This window comes from Dioscorea cayenensis, chromosome 19 (genome assembly GCF_009730915.1).
Source record: "Dioscorea cayenensis subsp. rotundata cultivar TDr96_F1 chromosome 19, TDr96_F1_v2_PseudoChromosome.rev07_lg8_w22 25.fasta, whole genome shotgun sequence".
NCBI lineage: Eukaryota > Viridiplantae > Streptophyta > Magnoliopsida > Dioscoreales > Dioscoreaceae > Dioscorea > Dioscorea cayenensis.
In genome coordinates, this window is record NC_052489.1 from 5953669 (window position 1) to 5973993 (window position 20325).

General features: G+C 34.8%; 1 protein-coding gene and 1 pseudogene across 1 annotated transcript in view; both read right to left on the reverse strand.

The window, feature by feature from the left end:
- The window catches only part of LOC120284004, an 8742-nt gene extending 5290 nt beyond the window's left edge, over window positions 1-3452 (reverse strand). Inside the window, exons 1-6 of the mRNA XM_039290833.1 lie at window positions 3138-3452; window positions 2972-3034; window positions 2843-2908; window positions 1995-2665; window positions 850-1808; window positions 49-689 (exon numbers count right to left, since the gene is read on the reverse strand). Coding sequence (XP_039146767.1) covers window positions 49-689; window positions 850-1808; window positions 1995-2665; window positions 2843-2908; window positions 2972-3034; window positions 3138-3452 — 2715 coding nt within the window. The remainder of the gene's footprint in view (window positions 1-48; window positions 690-849; window positions 1809-1994; window positions 2666-2842; window positions 2909-2971; window positions 3035-3137) is intronic.
- Window positions 3453-18707: 15255 nt separating this feature from the next.
- LOC120284005 lies at window positions 18708-19478 on the reverse strand (annotated as a pseudogene).
- Between the last annotated feature and the right edge of the window lie 847 nt (window positions 19479-20325).

Below are 20325 nucleotides of genomic sequence, written 5' to 3' on the forward strand. Positions count from 1 at the left end.
AGTTAAAGCAATGACAGATTTAGTTTTTAAAGTAAAATTGGCCTGCACCAGCCAGTTGCCCATGACAAAGCCATCAGGAAAATGAATCTGTTTATGAAGCAGGTTGGAGATGAAGGCCCAGAGACCCTGTGTTTTACAACAAGTATGGAAAAGGTGTTCTGAATTCTCAAAGTCAAGATTGCAAAGGATACACATCCTCCGAGGGCCCAGATTAATAGAATAGAGAAAATCAGCAGTAGCAAGCCTGCCATTGAATAATAACCATAAGAAATGCTTTACTCTCGGCATGACTCTGAGAGACCAAATCTTACGCCACCCAGCCCAAGGAGAAGGCTCAGATCCAATGTTATTAAGAAAATGATAAACAGTGGAAGTGATCTTGGGACTAAATGGTTTAGGAATCCAAACCCATTTATTGTTGCAAGTGTGATCAATGATACTCATAATAGGAATAAGATCATCAATATGGGATCCAAATATGTTATAAAGATAATCATAATTCCAGCTATTACCAATACACAAATCATTGCAAACAAGTAAATCAAGATCAGAATGCATATTCAGAAATGTCGGTTTGAAAGCGAGAGGAATCTCACCACACCAAGGATCAAAGAGGAAAGAAGTAATAGATGGATTAACAGATTTAATCCCACAAAAAGGCTTGAGAACATATGCAGTTTGATAAATACCTTTAAAGGACCAAGAGCAATTTCTTGGGGCAGAATCTTTCCAAAAATTAAGGAATCCATATTTAAGATGAGCAATTTGAACTCAAATAAAGTCATCAGAATTCAAGTAATTGAAAACAAACTTAGCCCTTCAGAGAATGTTTGACAATTAAAAGGTTACGAATAGCAAGACCCCCCTCAGTTTTTTGATCAGTAATGCGACTCCAAGAAACTGCGTGGATGCCCTTTCCATTGCCAGATTTATGCCAAAAGAAGTTCCTAATAATTTTAGTGATATCCTTGAGAATGCTGTCAGGAATTGGATAGACTGATAGATAATAGGTAGGAATGGCAAGAAGGGAAGAATTAATCAAAGTGGATTTGGCTGCTAAAGAAAGCTTGAGGTTCTTCCACCTAGCACAGGTACGATTAATACGATCAACAAGAGGTTTAAAATGAGACACATTCAGCTTGGATGGGGAAATCAAAACTCCAAGATACAAGAGGGGAAAAGAAGCAATAGGAAAACACAAAATATCTTTAATGCTTCTAGCAACCCTAGAATTAAACCAGGAAGGAAGATAAATTGATGATTTAGAAGCATTTGCTTTTTGACCAGTCAAAGAGGCATAAAAATCCAAACAGAGTTTGATATTTCTGGCGGCAAATCTAGAAGCTCTGGTAACAATAACTAGATCATCAGCATACATAAGATGATTAAAATTATAAGACAGTCTAGCATCAAATCCTGGAATCATGCCTAAGTTCATTGACCTAATAAGCAAGGAAGAGAGATTTTGAGAGACCAAGATGAAAAGATAGGATGAAATTGGGTCTCCTTGACGAATACCCCTAGTAGAGGTAATCCAGGAAGAAGGGGATCCATTAATGAGAATAGAGAAAGAGCTAGACTTAAGGCAAGCAGCAATCCAAGAATTCCAAGTATTAGGAAAATTCATTTTGGCCAACGTGGCAAGAATTGCACTCCAACTAAGCGTATCATAAGCTTTTTCAATATCAATTTTAGTTAACATCCTAGGGGGGTCATTCATGCTATGTTCCAAAGAGTGAACAATCTCTTGAAGGGCTAAGATGTTATCAAAAGTACAGCGACCAGAAACAAAACCAACCTGCTCACGACTAATTAATTTGGGAAGAACACATTTAAGACGATTAGCAAGGATTTTAGAAACTACTTTATAGCAGACATTGCACAAAGAGATAGGACGATAATCAGTGACATACCTTGGATGATCTTTTTTCGGAATAAGAGTAATATACGTCCTCCCTCAAAAGGCCGGCAAAGTAGAATTGTCAAAAAAGTACCGTATGGCCTCAAATAAACGATCACCTAAAACTGGCCAAAAAAACTTATAAAATTCTGCATTAAAACCATCAGGACCAGGGGATTTTCTAGACGGGAGTTCATTAAGAGCAGAAAAAACTTCATCACGAGAAACATCTTTAGTAAGAATGATACCATCTATATCAGTTAAAGTAGGAAGGTCATGCGGCAGGGCATTATAAACATCTAGAAAATTAATATAAGTGTTATCCCTCCAAAGATTGGAATAAAAGCCCACAAACCTGCTCTCAATATCAGCCTGGTTAGTAACAAAAGAATCATTGGAGTCATAAATTTGAGAGATAACATTAAAATGGGAACGAATATGGACGGAATTGTGAAAGAAAGAAGTATTATTATCACCATCCTTGAGCCAAAGTAAATGAGCCCTCTGAGCCCATCTAGCAGAGTTTTGGAATTGCAGAGAAGCAAACCTGGAATATAACTCCGAAAGTGAACAGTTAGACTCCGGGTCAAAGTCCACAGTTTCTTCAAGAAGTTTAATTGTAGATTCAGTCTCTTTAATAGCTCTATCCAGGGGGGTCAGACCTGTAAGACTCCAAGAAACAATTTTAGAACGCAAGCGAGATAGCAAATGGCCAAAAGAATGCAAAGGGCTGCCATTAGGGGAGATAGAACATGCTTCGACATACTGCATCATGACACCCAATGTACTCAAGCCAGTAATTATTAAAACGAAAAGGGCGTTTACCATGGACAGGATTAAGAATTAAAGAAAGGAGAAGAGGTGCGTGATTAGAAAATATGCGAGGTAAGTGTGTTAACGAATAATTAGAAAAAATAGTAAACCAAGCGGAATTGACCAAACATCGGTCAAGACGAGCCCAACGACGGGAGCTCCCGGTTTGATTATTGCACCAGGTAAACCGAAACCCTGAAAAATTTAAATCAAAAAGATTATTACTATCAATGAAATCATAAAAAACAGTAGCTTTACGTGAGTAATGATGAAAAGACCCTCCATGGTGTTCGGATCTGTTGATAATTGAGTTGAAATCACCTAAAATGAGCCAAGGAAGACCAATACTGGACATCCTGGATAATTCCAACCAAAGGGCACGCTGAGAGTTCAAACGAGTAGAGTTATAAATAACTGAAAGAACCCAATTAAAAGAATTATTGGTAGAAATAACAAGATGAAGATCACGACGAGAAACAGCAATGGGGGTAACATATCCTAAGAACTTATCCCAAAGGACAATGATACCTCCAGAAAAACCATCTGCAAGAATAGCAGCCCATTCCCAATTTTTGGAGATTTTAGAGCAAAAACGGTAAGTTCTATCGGCATTAGCTCTCGTTTCAACTAGACAAATTATCTTAGGCCTATGAGACCTGATCAAGAACCGAACACGATCAGAAGTAGCTTTGGAGGAGATCCCCCTACAGTTCCAGCAAATGATGTTGGGATTATCCATATAACTAAAGAACAGAAAAGAAATAAAGAAAACCAGATAGGATACTTCCATAATAACGAGATCAGAGAAAACTGAGGACGTGTTGAACTAGTTTTAAGAACTGGAGATCCCAAAGTCCGTTCTTCCCTTCTTCAAGGAAGAACCCATCACAGGAGAGCTTTTACGTGCCAAGGTTTCTTTATGGACTTCATCCTGATATTGTACTAGCGTCATAGAGTGATCGGGACCATCATCTTCACCAGACATTGCATCTTCCGAGTCATCTGAATCCTCATCCTCTTGATCACTACCTTTCGTGTTCCCTTCATCTAGAGCTGTGATGACACGATCAGCAGCCATGGTGTGGAGGTTCTCCGAAGAGGAATCTACTAGCTTAGCTGTATTCAAGACCGAAGAGTGTAAAATAGGAAGGGGAGACCCAGAACGGGTCGAAGAAGAATTAATTAAAGCAACATTGGGAACCAAAGACGAGCCAGGGAGAGAAGCTATGTCTGGCTGTCTCGATTCACATGGTGCTAGGGTGTGCATCGGGAGAGAGGCCTGTATGGCAGGAAGAGCGGTGGGAGTGTCATTTTGAGAGGACAAGGGGACTGAAACAGCAGGGTTCGGGTCTCGAAGGGTCAAGTCGTCCTCCATAGGGACTTGATCCGTATTATAATATTGAAAACGGGGAGCCCGGGAAGAAAAGGAACCGCACCTACCACGACTTTTGGCACCAACCCAGGTACCTCGGGATGGAGCACCACGAGGAAGAGAAGGATTACTGTTCTCCTCGGCTGCTGCGCCAACGGAAACCGAAACGGAGCGATGGCCAGCTCCGCGGCCCCGGGCACTGCCACGCCGGCGGGAGACCAACATCCAAGAACCAAAATCAGAATCCAGAGAGGGATCAACAGAGATAGCAGCGTCAAGAGGCTTATTGACAACAGGATCCATCTCCATTCCCTCAACAACAGTCTCGGTACGAACCGAACTTACCTCCGATCCCCGAGGAAAGCTGGGAGGTGGAGAATTCCGATTCTCCCTAGTTGTTGTTGAGTGAGGGCAAGAGTTGGTTCTATGGCCAATGATCCCACAAGTATAACAGAACGTAGGCAGCCTTTCATAGAGTACCACAAAGAATACCCGGTGAGAATCGTCTCCAACCCAAAAACCACAGGAAAGGGGTTTTGACAGGTCAATTTCGATGCAAACCCTGACAAATTTGGATCTAGTTAAGTTCAGAGTAAATTCATCAACTTTCAAAAGATTACCCAAATGCGAAGTAATGTTGTCGAGAGATTCTTCATCCTACAGCTCAAAAGGGAGGTTATGCAGCTGAACCCAAAGCCAGCAGAGGAAAGCTTCGCGAAAGTCGGCTCAAAGAAAGGTCTCCAGGGAGCAAGCTGTAAGGTTAAACCATTGAGAGTCCAAGGCCCTTCAGTGAGAAGTTTTTGCATGTCTTCATAAGCGGCACAACGAATAAGCAAAAACCCATTAGGAAGGTCAGAAATTTGGAGATCTCGAACTATTGCCCATTTGGCCATCAGATATTTCTTCACTTGGTCAAATGGGGGTGGTTTCCCAAAGAACTTCCCAAAAAGAGCATTCTGAAACTTTTGATGAACTCGGGAAAGAGATTCAACATCTAGCTTAACAAAGGAAGTAGAAGAATTCTTCAGCTTGTCAAGCAGTTGAGGATTATGAAGAGGAGAAGATTCAGAGGGTCTGGTCCCAGAAGAAGCTACTTGAGCCCAGGTTGAAGGCGGAGGATGAGTGGAAGGAGAATGGGGGGCTTGTCCCCGCTTGCCATAGCAAAGGGGGAAGAAAAATGAGAAATCAGTGGGAGACGACACTGTAGAGGAGGAAGAGACAAATTGTATGGATATCCTCTACCAAATTGCTACTAATGTGTTTTGTCTTGTCACAATTGAATTAGTTGGGCATCTTTTCATTGCCTGCTCGCATGCTAAAACGCATTTAGAGCTACTTTTTATAACTTCTCGATCTTACATGGCCCCTGGTTTCCTAATTTGCAGATATGTGGGATCTCTGGAGGTTTCATGTTAGCGGCTTAGCTAAAGAAACTTAGGATATTTTAACAAAAGTCATTATCTGGAGCGTACGGTGTTGGACATTAAGATTATTCAATAAAGAAGGTAAGAGAAGCAAGTTATTCACATTAATTTTGGCAGCAGCTGGAATCCAATAAAAGATGGAATTCATGAGAAGCTTTTTTAATGAAGATGCTTATTTGTCATTCAAAACAAGTGTTGTCCATGTGGCTTGAGTTTGTTATTTCATTTATGCCAACATGGCAACCTTATTTAGACAGTTGTACATTGTTAAGACACGAGTATAAAAGATACTATCATTGTATTACTTCAATAATATTTCAGTTGAATGAAACACATGATCAATGCTTCTCTTCTCTCAAATTTTTCTTCTCCATGACAACGTACCAGTCAAAGATCTCAAATGATAAAATTGATGCTACGGGAGTATTGATTTCTTGGTTTTTATGGCTTCAAGGTGAAGAAGGAATCAATGAGCTGAGCTTGTTTTCTTGAAGTTTTCACATGGTTTCAGAGCTCTAAGGTTGTTTTTGATCTTTTCTTGAAGCTAGTTGTTTTTTTCTATTGGAATTCTATAGTTCTTTGTTCTTGCATTTCCTGGATTATGGCTGGAAGTTCTAGTAATGGTGATAGGGCTTTAGATGTTTTCTCTGTTCAATCTTCAGACAATTCGGAAGTGTTCTTGGTTTCCAAACCCTTTGATGGAATGGGGTTTGGATCTTGGAAAAGATCCATTACTCACATCTAGGAGTAAATTGACATACTCTTCAGAATGGAATGGGCTTTGAGTGATATTCCACATTGCTCATTTGAAGCTAGTCAAGATTGGCATAAACTTGAAGAGAAATAGAAACTGATGTGGTTTTTAATGGGTTTGAATTAGACATACTAATGTTAGAGGCAATATGCTCATGATGAGGCTTTTTCCAATAGTCAAACAAGCATATTCACTTTTAAATCAGTAAGAGAAGCAAAGAGAAATTAGTTATGGATCACATCTAGTTTTCAGATGGAGTTTCTTTTGATGCAAGGAATTCTTACAACAGAAATGTGACACACATGACCAACAGAGGGAAGACTGAGTTTAGGAAATTATTTTGTGAATATTGCAAGAGACCAAGTCACACAAAGGATAAGTGCTTCAGATTGCATGGCTTTCAGAATAACCATATAAAGAAACAGGGATAAAAAATTTGCAGCATTAGTTCAAGCAAGAAATTTTGAGGTCTATTCTTCATCACAGACTACTAGAAAGGACACAATTTCATGAATTGACTCATCACAGTGCAAACAATTGATGGAGTTTCTGAATGGTATACGTACTCTTCAGAATTCTGAACCTGAGAAAACTGTTGGCAATGCAAATTTGGCTTTCTCTATCTAGATATTAGATTCAGGAGCCTCAGATCATATGTGCCATGCTACAAATATTTTTGAATTCCTTCAACCCCTATCAAAATTTGTTCAAATTACCTTACCTAATGGTCATAAAATTTTTGTTACCTAAACTGGTACTATTAAACCTTTAGACAACCTTGCAATTTTAGATGTCTTTTATGTTCATTGTTTTCATTATAACCTGTTGTCTATATGAAAGGTAATTCAGTAATTGAATTGCAAAATCATCTTCACTCTTGAATCTTGTATTCTATAGGGCCTTTCATCAAAGAAACCACAGGTTCTTATAAGATCCAGCAATGGGTTTTATCTGTTGCATTTATAAAGAGGAAATCTGAACTCTACACAAACTTCCAAAAATTTACAAAATTGTTATCATATTTCTATTGTTTCCTTTTCCAAATTTCTCTTCATTTTCTTATTCTACTACTACATTATGGCATAAGAGATTAGGACATCTTTCTTTCACATGAAATTTCTTTCCATACAAGATTCTAGGAATATTACAAATTCTAATACATTTTGTGATGTTTGTGCACAGGCTAGACAACATAAGTTGCCCTTTACCAAGAGCCAAATTCATACGACCACATTGTTTGAATTAGTTCATGTTGATACTTGGGGTCCATATAATACTCCTACACATGAAGGTTACAAGTATTTTTTCACAATTGTAGATGACTTTAGTAGAGCAACATGGACTTTCTTACTCACAACTAGAAGGGATACCTCCTATGCACTAAAAAATTTTTATTCAAATGATTGAAACACAATTTCTAATCAAAATAAAAAATATTAGATCAGACAATGCACTGGAATTGGGTTATGACTAGATCTAAAATCATTCTTTGGTGAAAAGGGTATAATTCATAAAACTACTTATGTACACACTCCACAACATAATGGAGTAGTCGAAAGAAAACATAAACACTTATTAGAAACCTCTAGAGCACTCTTGTTTCAGCTTAATTTACCTTATAACATTTTGGGGGAATTTGTCTTAGCTTTCACATATCTTATTAATGGATTTCCTAGCAAAATTTTACACAACAAAAGTCATTTTAAAATTCTATTTGGAAAACAACTCGGCTTTTTACATCTTAGGACTCTTGGTTGTTTGTGTTATATATGTGACAAATGTTGACAAACATAAAGACAAATTTTAGCCAAGCTCTCTTGCTGCAATCTTTCTTGGTTATCCTTTTGGAAAGAAATGTTATAAAGTTTTTGGTTCTTGATACACAAGAGATCATTGTTTTCAGAAATGTAGTATTTCATGAAACAGAATTTTTTCTTTTCTGCAGAATTCTATCTCTCCTAAATCTCCCCAACATTTCAACTTACTTACCTACTTTTGTACATGATGCTTCTCATCCTACTCTTGATAATTCAAATATTTCTCAGGAATGATCATGTTAGTATTCCTTTTGATATGCCACAAAATCATTCTCCTTCTTCTATTCCAAAGTTTTTTTTCCAACTCAGCTTCATGCAAATCATGTAGAGTTCACAAACCTCCTTCTTACCTACAAGATCATGTTTGCAACAATTCCCAAATAAATTCACCTTAAGAACCAACCAAATTATTGTTCTATCAATTGTTATGATACAATCACAAATTTCTTTCCTTTACCAAAACACATTAGTTTCACTTCCTTATATCTTGAAAACCAACAAATGCTTGCTGCACTAACCAATTTACAAGAGCCACAAAGTTATGAAGAGATCGTAGTTGATTCAAATCAGCAAAATGCTATGCAAAAGGAGTTTGATGCTCTTAAGGCAAATAAAACTTGGGATTTAGTTCCTTTACCTAAAAGGAAAGAAACCTATCAGTTGCAAATGGGTTTACAAAATAAAATATAAATCAAATGGGAGCATTGAAAGACATAAAGCCTGGTTGATAGTCAAGGTCTTACCTAGTAAAAAAAGGACTTGATTATATTGAAACGTTTCAATATAAAATGTATTTTTATTCTATATGAACTAGTGCTTGTTGTGATGCTCATTGCTTTCCACAAGGTGCTTTCCACTGTAACCTACAAATTTGACATTGTATGCAACATGGGATGAACATTAACTTGAAGAATGGCATCATGTTGAATATCGGTTAAGACTTGGATGACATATAATTATTAGATGACATCATCGATGCAAATCAACACTTTCGTGTCTACATCGTCATGTGTGGTTATATTGTTTGCAACTTATCTTCTGATTTCAGTTTTCTCAATATGCTTATCTATAATTTGATTTAGGAGAACAATCTATACTTAGGTAATGGTTATGCCCATTCAATTCTGTGGATTTTGAGCAATGGTTGAATAACACCCAGAGGGATCTTTTGCTAAACTCTTGAACTCTAAGTTCTAACAGCATCTATGACAATCTAATGTTTCTAAAGTTTTACTTAATTTAATAATTTAGGATTGTTTTTTTTATTTATTGTTTCGTGATGAAATTGGTTTCCTTAATCAAATAGTTTTCCTCAATGTAATGTTACTAGAGTTTTACTTAATCTAATAATTTAGGATTTTTTTTTTGAATTGTTGAATGATCAAATAGTTTTCCTTAATCTAATGTTTCTAGAGTTTTTAAGCATGAACTTCTTAATTTAATTACTATGTTCGTATTTTAGTTCAAAACTCATGGCTCGAACCCGTAAAAGTAACATATCTTCTTGTAACATTATAAAATTGTATTTGTTTGTTTCTTTTTTAATGATAAGAAATTTAAAAACGCACTTATATTTAGTGTTGAGGTGCCTTTATTTGTTGAAGCTACGGTTTTTATGCAATAATATATAACAGATAATGGCTCTGACACTATTTTCAGCAAGTTATATGTTATGATGATTGATGTTCCTTGCTGAGTTACAGTTATCAAAGTAGTAGTTGTATTAACAAATGACAGTGCCTACTAATTGACATGCATGCTTGTTTTGATAAGTGAGTTCCTATTGCATTATTCTCTTTTTTGTTCTAATTGTGAATCATGTGTTATTATATTAGGTCTATGATGTAGGCTTTATTTTGGTGGTTCTATGGTGTTTTCATTCTTGTTTGGTTTTCCAATTCTTCATATTTTTATCTTGGTAACAAATGGTATCTTCTTAAATCCTATCCTACAAAAATTATATAAAAAAAAACTTTGAATCCCAAGCCAAATAATATTAAAAGCCCCATTTTAAAAAATAACAATTTTAGAACCTTACTTTTATCTTTTTACATTTTTTATGTTTTAGGTTTTTTTAATTTATTTGGCTCGTTGTTAATGAAATATAAAAATATCTATGTAAGAGTAAATTTTTCATATGACCAAATTAATTTTACTATTTCTCTTGTTACTTATTATTTTGAAGAGAAAGAGTGGATTTCTTTATTTTCAAGCCCGGCCCATTAATTACAATGTTAACATTCTTTAGTGGCAGGCTCATTTATAGTTGTATTGCTAGTCGGCCCATTATGAAATAATCTTAATCTTATTTCAAGTACAAATGTACAATCATTTATTTTAATAACTTTATGTCCATTATTTTGTGACATTATGGATTTTTTTTTTATTAACGAACAAAAAAATGATTAGCCTCATTACACATATGTAAATTATAATTAATTAATTAAGGTTTTCAATACATTGATTAGCCTCTTTCTAAGTGATTTCTTAATAATATTTATGCAATTATGAATGAGTTTTTATTCTTTTCTTTGTTGTTGGTTTTTAAGAAATCATGCCTAAAAGGGAAAAACTTTGAAAAAAACCAAAAAGGTAAGAAAAAGGGTTGGAGATGGAGTAGTTGAAGAGCCTCCAAGTGCGGCAGTGGGAAGCATGGTTTAGACCTACTATGTCACATCCATAAAAGTCCACCTTTGATGAACTCTTGGGATGACTCACAAGCTCCATTAACTGAGGTACCGGAAACCCAAAATCCACATATTAGGAATGAAGCAATTGAGAATACGATCACCCAAGATGTAGAAACAAGAAAACGTTCAAGAGGTCCAAATAAAGTAATGCCTACACCAACAAATCCTAATGATCGAGTCCTTATTACCACTTTACATGATGAGTATGTACATTTGCAATTCATCTTATTTTATACTAAATCAAATTTTTAATTAAATATAAACTAATGTTTCTTTGTCTTCTTATGATAGAAAATTTATTGAACCTAAAGTTGCTAGGACAATTACAAAATGTATACAACTTAACTTCAATGATGTATGGCCAACATGGAAACAAACACCTAATGGTATCAAAGAGGATATGTGGGCAAAATTTTAGGTGTGTGTTTGTTTTAATTTCCTATATACCTTTAAACTTATGTAGTACACAATATATATGCGTTTCAAGAATATGGAGTTGATAATCTACGGGAAGAAGTAGTGACTATGAAGAATAATCTATAAAGCTTGGAGGATTCTCATAATGAAATCAAGACATTTTTGTATCGCATTACTGAGATGTTAAATCCTGCAATATTTTGTCGGAATGCTGGATTTTCTCAAATTGGCACGAATGACAAAGACCATGAAGATGAAACCACCGATGGTGAAGATTGAATGTTTGAGTGATTCATAAAACTTGGGTGTTTTATGGTCAATTTACATATGACTTCTCCTATAATGTTTTTAAATTTGATGAAACATTAAATGTTTTTGTCTTAAACAATGTTGGACTTGTTTTTTTAATGAATAAATAATTTTAGACATTATAAATAGTTTGTGAAATAGCATTTGTAATATATATGTGCTACAGGGAAATAAAACTCGAAAAATGAATTAATAAAAAAATAGTATTATAGACGGAATATTATGGATAATGAAAATAATTAGTGACCAAATTCCATTGGTAATTAGTACCTTTAGTGACGGAATTCTGTGGTGATAAATATTTTCAGTGATGGAATTCCGTTGTTGATGAAAACCATCAGTGTGGAATTTCATGGGTGATAAACACTTTCAGTGACGGAATTCCGTTGTTGCTGATAAGAATCAGTGACGGACTTCCGTGGGTGATAAACACTTTTAGTGACAGAATTCCGTTGATGATGAATACCTTCAATGACGGAATTCTGTGGATGAAAAACACTTTTAGTGACGGAGTACTCCGTCACTAATACTTCAACATCACCAATGGAAATATTTTTACCAACGGAATACTATTAGCCACTTTATTATTACCAACGGAAATTCCCATCCGTGAAAGTCATAACCCACGGAATTTGATCTTTCAGTGACGGAAATTTTTGTCCCTCATACCCTTGTTTTCTTATAGAATTTGTTACAAGCCTCCTATTTCATAGCAAAATATTTTAGTGTGTAGCTATAACTGATTTGTTTCGAAGCAAAGGTGCTACATTTTTAGCTGCGTTTTAGTAACTATAGCAAATGAATGTTTAATTTAGTTACGGATATATTACATTTATAACTAAATCATAAAATATTTGTGACAATAATTTTACTGTGGCAAGTAAATTAAACTTTTAGACACAAACTTTCTCTACTGCAACTAAAATCTATTTTGCTATATATATAAATATAATGTAGCTAAAACAACTAATTATTTGCTACCAAGTTAAATTTTTCATGGCAAAAATATTTTTATTCTTTTAGACATTGAAAAAAATAAAAAGTTGTAGCAAAAATATATTACACTTAGCTACGAAGTCATAAAATATGTGGCTAACTTTTTAGCTATGGCATTTCTTGCTATGAGATTCATCTTTGAAGCTAACGTGTTTAGCTACAGGATTTTTTACTTTTTGCTATAATTTCTTCCATAGTTATAGATGCATAATGTTGTAGTGAACATTTTCACCTGTTGTGAAAATGACAACCGTGAGAAGTTTCATTGCAATAGTAGTTAAGAAAAAAATTGGAAGGCTTTTCCAACTAGATGTAAATAATGCTTTTCTACATGGTGAATTTCATGAAGAGATCTTCTTGAAAATACCTCCTGGACTACAAATTTGTGATTCAAAGATGGTTTGCAAAATAAGGAAGTCTCTTTATGGGCTAAAGCAGGCTTCTAGATAATGGTATTTGAAGTTATTGGATTCACTGAAGTCCAAAGGCTATCAAAACTCTAAAAATGACTATTTATTGTTCTACAAGCAGACAAATGCACATATAATTTTTCTATCCATCTATGTGGATGACATACTCATGATTAGAGACAATGAAGAGGAAATGGTCAATTTAAAGCAATTCCTTGGTCAACAATTTAGAATTGAAGACTTGGGTTCATTACACCATTTCCTGGGTATAGAGGCAATTCCACAAGGATAAAATTTAATTCTAACTCAGAGAAAGTTTATAATGGACTTACTGGCTGAATTTGATTGTCTTAACATGTCTATAGTGACTAGTCCTTTAGTACATGGTCTCAAATTAACTGCTGCCAGGGGACAACCATTGTCCAATCCCACTAGAAGGTTGGTTGGCAAGCTTAACTACTTGACCAATACCAAGCCAGATCTATCTTTCTCTATAAAAGCCAGTTCATGTCAAATCCTCATACTTCTGACATGGAAGCTGCATTACATGTTCTGAGATACTTAAAGAATAATCCCAGTCAAGGAATTCTTAGAATTAAGGGCCTAATTTTTCTCTGCAAGCCTATTGTGACTCATATTGGGCTTCTTGTTCATAAACTAGACATTCTATTAGTGGATTTTATTTCACATTGGGCAACTCTCCTTTGTCCTGGAAATCTAAAAAACAAAGCACAGTTGCTTTAAAGTGTGATAATCAGGCAACAATTCACATAGCAAGGAATCCGAGTCTTCCATGAGAGAACCAAACACATTGAGCTAGATTGGCATTTTGTCAAAGAACAACTTCATGCCCGGAAAATTAATCTTGAACATGTTCCTTCCAAATATCAACTTGCAGACATATTTACTAAAGTTTTCTCTGGTCCTCTTCACAATTCTATTCTATCTAAGTGGGGAATGTCTTAGGACATCCTCCAACTTGTGGGTGTTTTCAACTACCAAGGAGAAGAAATTGAAATTTGGAAGAGTCAACTAACATTGTTGAGAGAAGCTTTGAGTTGTAAGATGTCCCTACATCATGTGGTAGTTTGAGCAGCACAAGAGAGGTGGACATATCCACAAGTATAGGCTAAACAGAGCAGAGTGATGTGGAGTCTCTTAGGGAGTTGGTTTAGTCTTATTTTAACGGTACTAGTTAGTGTCTTTATATATTAGTTACTTTAGGCTATTATTCTTCTTTTGGTCTATGTATTTAATAGGTCCACTTTTAGTGGACTTTCTTTTATTTTAATATCTCTTAAGTTGTGTTCTTTTTGTTATAAATTCTTTTTTAATTTTAGTAGAAAATAAAGGGAAAAGCTAGTCATGGTATTTAATTAATAGCAAAGAGGGTAAGAGCTTGATATCACCAAACTAGCATTTGATGGGAAAAACCATATCTGTAGAATTTAAGTAAGAGAGGAGATTCTCTTTAATGGAGAAATAACTATATAACAAAATGATGGGCAAGATAGTGAGAAGTTATATATATACATACAAGCATGTCATGTATAAATATAAAGTTAATATTTTAATTATCTGTGTTCTTAATTTACATGAGTTAAGGTTCAAAGATTCGTTATCTTTCAATAAGGACACAAATATCTTACACAAAGAACCTAGTGCTAAATAAATCAATATAGGTTATTGGCAAGACAACAAGAAGTTGAGCTTAACATTTATGGGAAGCAATTATATATATATATATAAGTGAAAGTTGAATGAAAAATAATGTGGGAAAGAGTGAAGGAGTGAAATTTTATTTAGATAATATCGCTTTTGTTATAACCAGTTTTTACTGTAGATTGAACTAGACTATTTCTATATATTTTTCAGGCCAATACTATAGCGGTCCGGTTCTGTAGCAGTCCGTTACTGTAGCAACACGAATTTTTACTCTAAAAGCCTTTCTTCCTTTGTTCTTCTTCTTCCCTAGTTTGGTCGAACCCTTCCCTCATCCTAAAAATTTTTTCGGCGAGGTTTTCCGGCGAACTAAGTGTCCTTTCCCTTCCTCCCTCACTCTTGAACTTGGTAAGCTTGGATTTAATGTTTTATACCGTATTTTCTTCTTGTATTTCCTTGTTTTTTTTTTAAAACCTAGATTTCTCCATGGATTTAGTTGTTTATTTGCTCAAATTGAAGCCATTGACTTGTTGTTCATGTATGAGAATGTTTGTGAAGAAATTTCTTGAATTGGTGTTGTAAATTGGGAGAAAATCATAGTATAAGGGCCGATTTTATTGTAGCAAATTCGAGGTTACTGTAGCACCGACAATCTTTAGTTGTTTCTTTGATTTCTTTGGACTAGAGTGAAGCTTAAACCCTCAGGAATTCATTGGTAACCTTTAGACCTAGCTTTGAGCTAACTCTATGATCGAATTAGGGTTCTTTGTTAGAAAACTTAGGGTTTTTCTTGTGTGATTTGTTTTATTTGCTAATTATTGTTGTGTTTTGTTATACTTTGGCAATGAGAAGTCTTGGCTCGAGGCAAAGATTTAACCGAGGAGTAGCTAGCGAGGAAGACAAATCGCCAATTCAATGAGTGGAATTGTTGAGCATAGCTTTAATTAGAAGAATGCCAATAGCTAGATATGAATATATATATATATATATACATATCATGTTTTAAGTAAGTTTTATTGATTTATACTTGTTTGGTATTTTGGTGAATGATAGTTATTATTGAGAAAATCTTGGATGTCTCATTTGGCTTTTGATTTGTTATTGTTGGATTTGTGATTGATATATATATCCATGAGTTTGTGAAATCCTTATTTTGTATGAAACTTGAGATTTGTTGTGGAAATCATTGATTTTGTGAAATCTAAGGCTTGAAACTCATTTTAAATGGTTGAAAGGAAATGGTTACCGTGTTGTTTTTTGTGTGGGATTTGTAAATTAAATTGTGTTAAAAGCTTGAGCTTTCCTTGTGTTTTATCTTGTCCTCGTACAATGGTCGAGGTGTTGTTGATTGATGAATATGGATGACTTTTATACTCCGAGTGGAGTTGTGTTTATTGTGGTGACTGTATGGTGAAATCCTACTGCAGTAGACGGTCTCCACAACCAGCCTGTTGAGGTGACGTGATGACCGCCTGATTAGTACGGGGCCAGTTCAGGTGGGAGTGTAGAGCCCTGACTGGATATTCATCGGGTAACCGGAGTCACCAACCGGTGAACTAATGGGTCAACGTCAAGGGCATGAGTACCTTGACGGCTCTGAACCTAGCCATGGCCACGGCGAAGGTTTAGAAAATTTTCTAGACCACGTTATGTTGGGTGAGTGTTGGGTATTGTGCTTATTTATTAAAACCATGTTTTGTGGTTTTGGTGTTGTAAACCCTAGTTGGGGTAAAACTGGTTTTCTTGGTGTTATTATGTTATTTTAATCCTTTTGAAGACTTCTATTATATGTGTTAATGTTTCTAAACTAGTATTGTTTTGGTAAAGTTTTTATTTTGATGTTTTATTATTGTTATTACTGTTGGTGTATTTCTAGTAAAGTTGTGCTAACCTCCCCTCATTGAGTAACTTGAGTTACTCATCCCTCTTTCTTCCTCCCAGTCTGTTGCAGGTAGTAGGTGTGATTGTGTGGCAATGTACTGGGCATTTGCTACTGTTCTATCTTCTGTTGTATTTTCCTTCAGTTCATGTATGTTGTTGTCATTGAACATATTATAAGGCCTATGGATCCACTAGTGTGAGAAAACTTTGTTGCATGGTTTAGTATCTAAATAACTCTTAAACTTTCATGTACTAGCATTTCCTACTGTTGTTAGTATTGTTTCCTTGTGTATTTTTGAACCTCTATATTTTCTGTATTCTACTGTTGTTGTTGTTGTTGTTGTTACCAAGGTTGTCGGACACCGAAGCCCGCCGGTTCAACCGAAAAACCGAATCGGCCGTATGGTCGACCCAGATACCCCATCGACCCGAGTATTAAAAACCGGTAGTTAACCGGTGACTCGAGGCGGTTCAATCGGAACCTGTTGACCCGACCGGTCAATCAGGGTCACAATGTTTAATACAATATTTAATAATTTATTATTATTTTTCTCATTAGAAACCACTAAAAATCGTGTATATTTATTAATATTAATTTATAATTTATAATCAATAAATAGAATTACAATATATATATATATATATATATCATAAACATACTAACAAAAATTAACATTTAAAAATAAAATATATTAATGTGTTATGTAAATATTTTCTTAAAAATTAATTTATTAAGAAAATAAAACATTAAATGAGTGTAATTTTATTATAAAAATATAAATTAAAGTATTCTAATTAAATAAAAAATATAAGAAAATTTAAAACAAAATAAAAACTCAATTGAGATATAAGAATTAGTGAATTAATTTCTTATTTATTTTAACAAAATCAACCAATAAATAAATAAATAAATAAATAACACCGAGAGAAGTTCGATAATTATATATAAATATATTAAATTTGTAAATATTTAAAAATGTAAAAAAATAAATGACATAATTAGAAACTCTATCAGATATAAGGTCATTTATCAATTTAAATATCAAATTTGAGTGAGTTTTTATAATATAATTAGGGGTTTAATATTATACTTGCTCATTATTAATTATTATAATATTTTTTTATATTTAATTATTGACCCTGTTCAACCCCTGCTCGACCCTGTCGAACCCATCGACTCTGACCCCCGGGCCTAGCTGTCATCGCTCGGACCGGTCCCGACAACCTCGGGTTGTCACTATTGTTGAATTTCAAGTGTGTTGATCAGCCTTGCGGCGTCCTGAGAGTTGAGTGGTGGGGTATCTCTCCTCGGAATTGCTGCGGTGATTGTCGCATCCCATGGGCCCGTGGGTCGGGGCGTGACAGACTTCAATTAAATAAGAGTTTTCATAAGTTTAAATATTAAAGGCAATAATTTGTTTGATAAAACCTTGGACCTTCATTATATTGATTGGAAAATAAAAATATGGGATTTAAGTGATTATTTTTTTTATTTTCAAATTTGAGTTAGAGGAAAATTGTTGTTTAAATTTATGTGTGTTTGACTTAATTAATATTAATAAAAATTAATTATTTTTAAATAATAATAATAAATATTTATTAATATCATTAATAATTATTATAAAATTGTAGTATAAAGACATCCCACCTCATTTGTGGGAGAATAGTTGATGTCCCCCAACCATAAGTATAGCTGTATAGGAGCTAAGGGTTCATTAACCCATTATACTATATTATGATTAGATAAAAAAGTTACATTGAGAATTCAGTATTAATACATCAATAAATTAGATCAAGAAATTATTGACTCTAGTTAATATACATTTATATATACATAACAAAATAATTGAATGTATATTTTTTAAAATATTAACCATAATATTAGTATACTAACCAATAACTATTTACAAGAAAAAATATGAACCGTTAAAATATATTTTTTTTTATCGTTCATGATTGTCAATCAAGTGTTGTTTACTTTCCATTTCCAATTTCTTAACATCCCAAGAAGATAAAAGAAAATGAACGGTCCTGATCGACGGAGCCAGCACACGCGCTCCAGTCGGACCCACGGCACGTGTGAGCAAACTGGAAAGTGACAGACGTTTCGAAAAACCACCCCAATAAAATCCAAGCCGGTAAATTCACCGCCCCATTAAAAGTCACCGCAAATGGCTTCATTTGGAGAATCAGAATCCAACTGTTCTTGTTTTAGAAGATTAGATTCAAACCAAAGGTTTTAAAAAAGATCAGCCATGCGTCTCAATTAATTTACAATAATGCCACCCAACCGGAAAAAAAAAGGATGACTTACGCCATCTCTATTAACGTACTCCCAAGTGGTGGTGAAAATAAAAAAAACAAAAATAATAATAAAAAGAAAAAGAAAAACCCACTCGCCAAGCAATGACGACATTGACGAGGAGAAAATAAAAAGAAAATTAAAAATTAAAAAACTGGAAAAAAAAAAGTCGACGAACCAATATCCCCAAACTGCCCCTAACTTAGCTGGCATTCTCAGGTATCGTGTTTCGGCAGCTCACCAGACCGGCTTCTCGTTGATCCCTCGGAGAAGAGGGAGGGTCTCAGATCGCCAGGGTGAGTGGATCCCGCCGGAGGCGGTGGCTCCACCGCCGCAACAGCAGCAGCAGCAACGGAAGCCATCGGAGGAGACAAGCTTCGCCGGCGGTGAGACGATGCGGCGAAGGATCTCTTCAAAGAGGGATTCATCGCATGGGGATGACGATCGGACCGGAATGGGCGAAGCCGTACTCCTCCTCGGCTTGGGATAGGAGGCGGCGGAACGCCGGGTGGTTGAGATGCGCCGCTCGCACGACGAAACCGGCGTTGGCTGGAGCCGACGCACACCGCCACGTGCCCGGCCGGAACGTCGGCCGGGGTTGAGGAGGAAACGCCGGAAGATGCCGCCGCCGCCGCCCTTTTGCGCCAGCGCTGGAGCATTTGGCGGAGCCGGACTATGTGCCGGATCTTGCCGCACTTCGCCGTCGCCGTCGCCGCCGCCGAACCGGCCATCGGTTTTGATAGTGTTTCGAAATTGGAAGCTAAAACGGGGGAAGGAGTGTGAACATCGGTGAAGGGGTTTATATAGATTTGTGAGGTTTGTAAATGGGCTTGTTTTTGTGTTTAATTACGTGATATGCCATTTTTAGGAATCACAATCATGGGTTATGTAAGCGGTGTGGTTGGCAACTTTATTTTTTTATTTAATTTTATTTTATTTTATTTTATAATAGATGTTGTAAGTCCTTTTTATTATTATTATTATTATTATTATTATTATTATTATTAATATATATTAATATATATATTAATAAATTTACTGGTAGTAAAGTGAGGATGAATAGAAAGCAAATGAATCTAATCAGAATCAACAGATGTTAATATATAAATTAAATAAATTATATATATATATATATGTATACTATTTAATTTCATTTTTTTTTCTATGTATATTTTGTTTGTATATCTATCTTAAAGATGTGATAATTTAATCCAAACTATCACATCTTTCTAGCTTTTTTTCCCAACTTCACTATTCTATGTGAAATTTTAATAAAAATAAATAAATAAATGAAAATAAACCTCAAATTTAATTTAATTTTTTTTATCTGATTTTTTTTACTTTCACGTAAATATAGGAAAATATTTTAAAATATATTAAAAAAATATCATTTTGAATACAATAAAAAAATAATTAATAAAACAAAATGAAAATGAAATAAAACAAATAAAACCTACACTTTTAATAAGATATAAATATAAATATAAATATAAATATAAATATAAATATAGTTTTTATTTTTTTATAAATTTTTAGCTAATATTCAATCAGAGATAAAATTATATAAAAAAGTAGTTT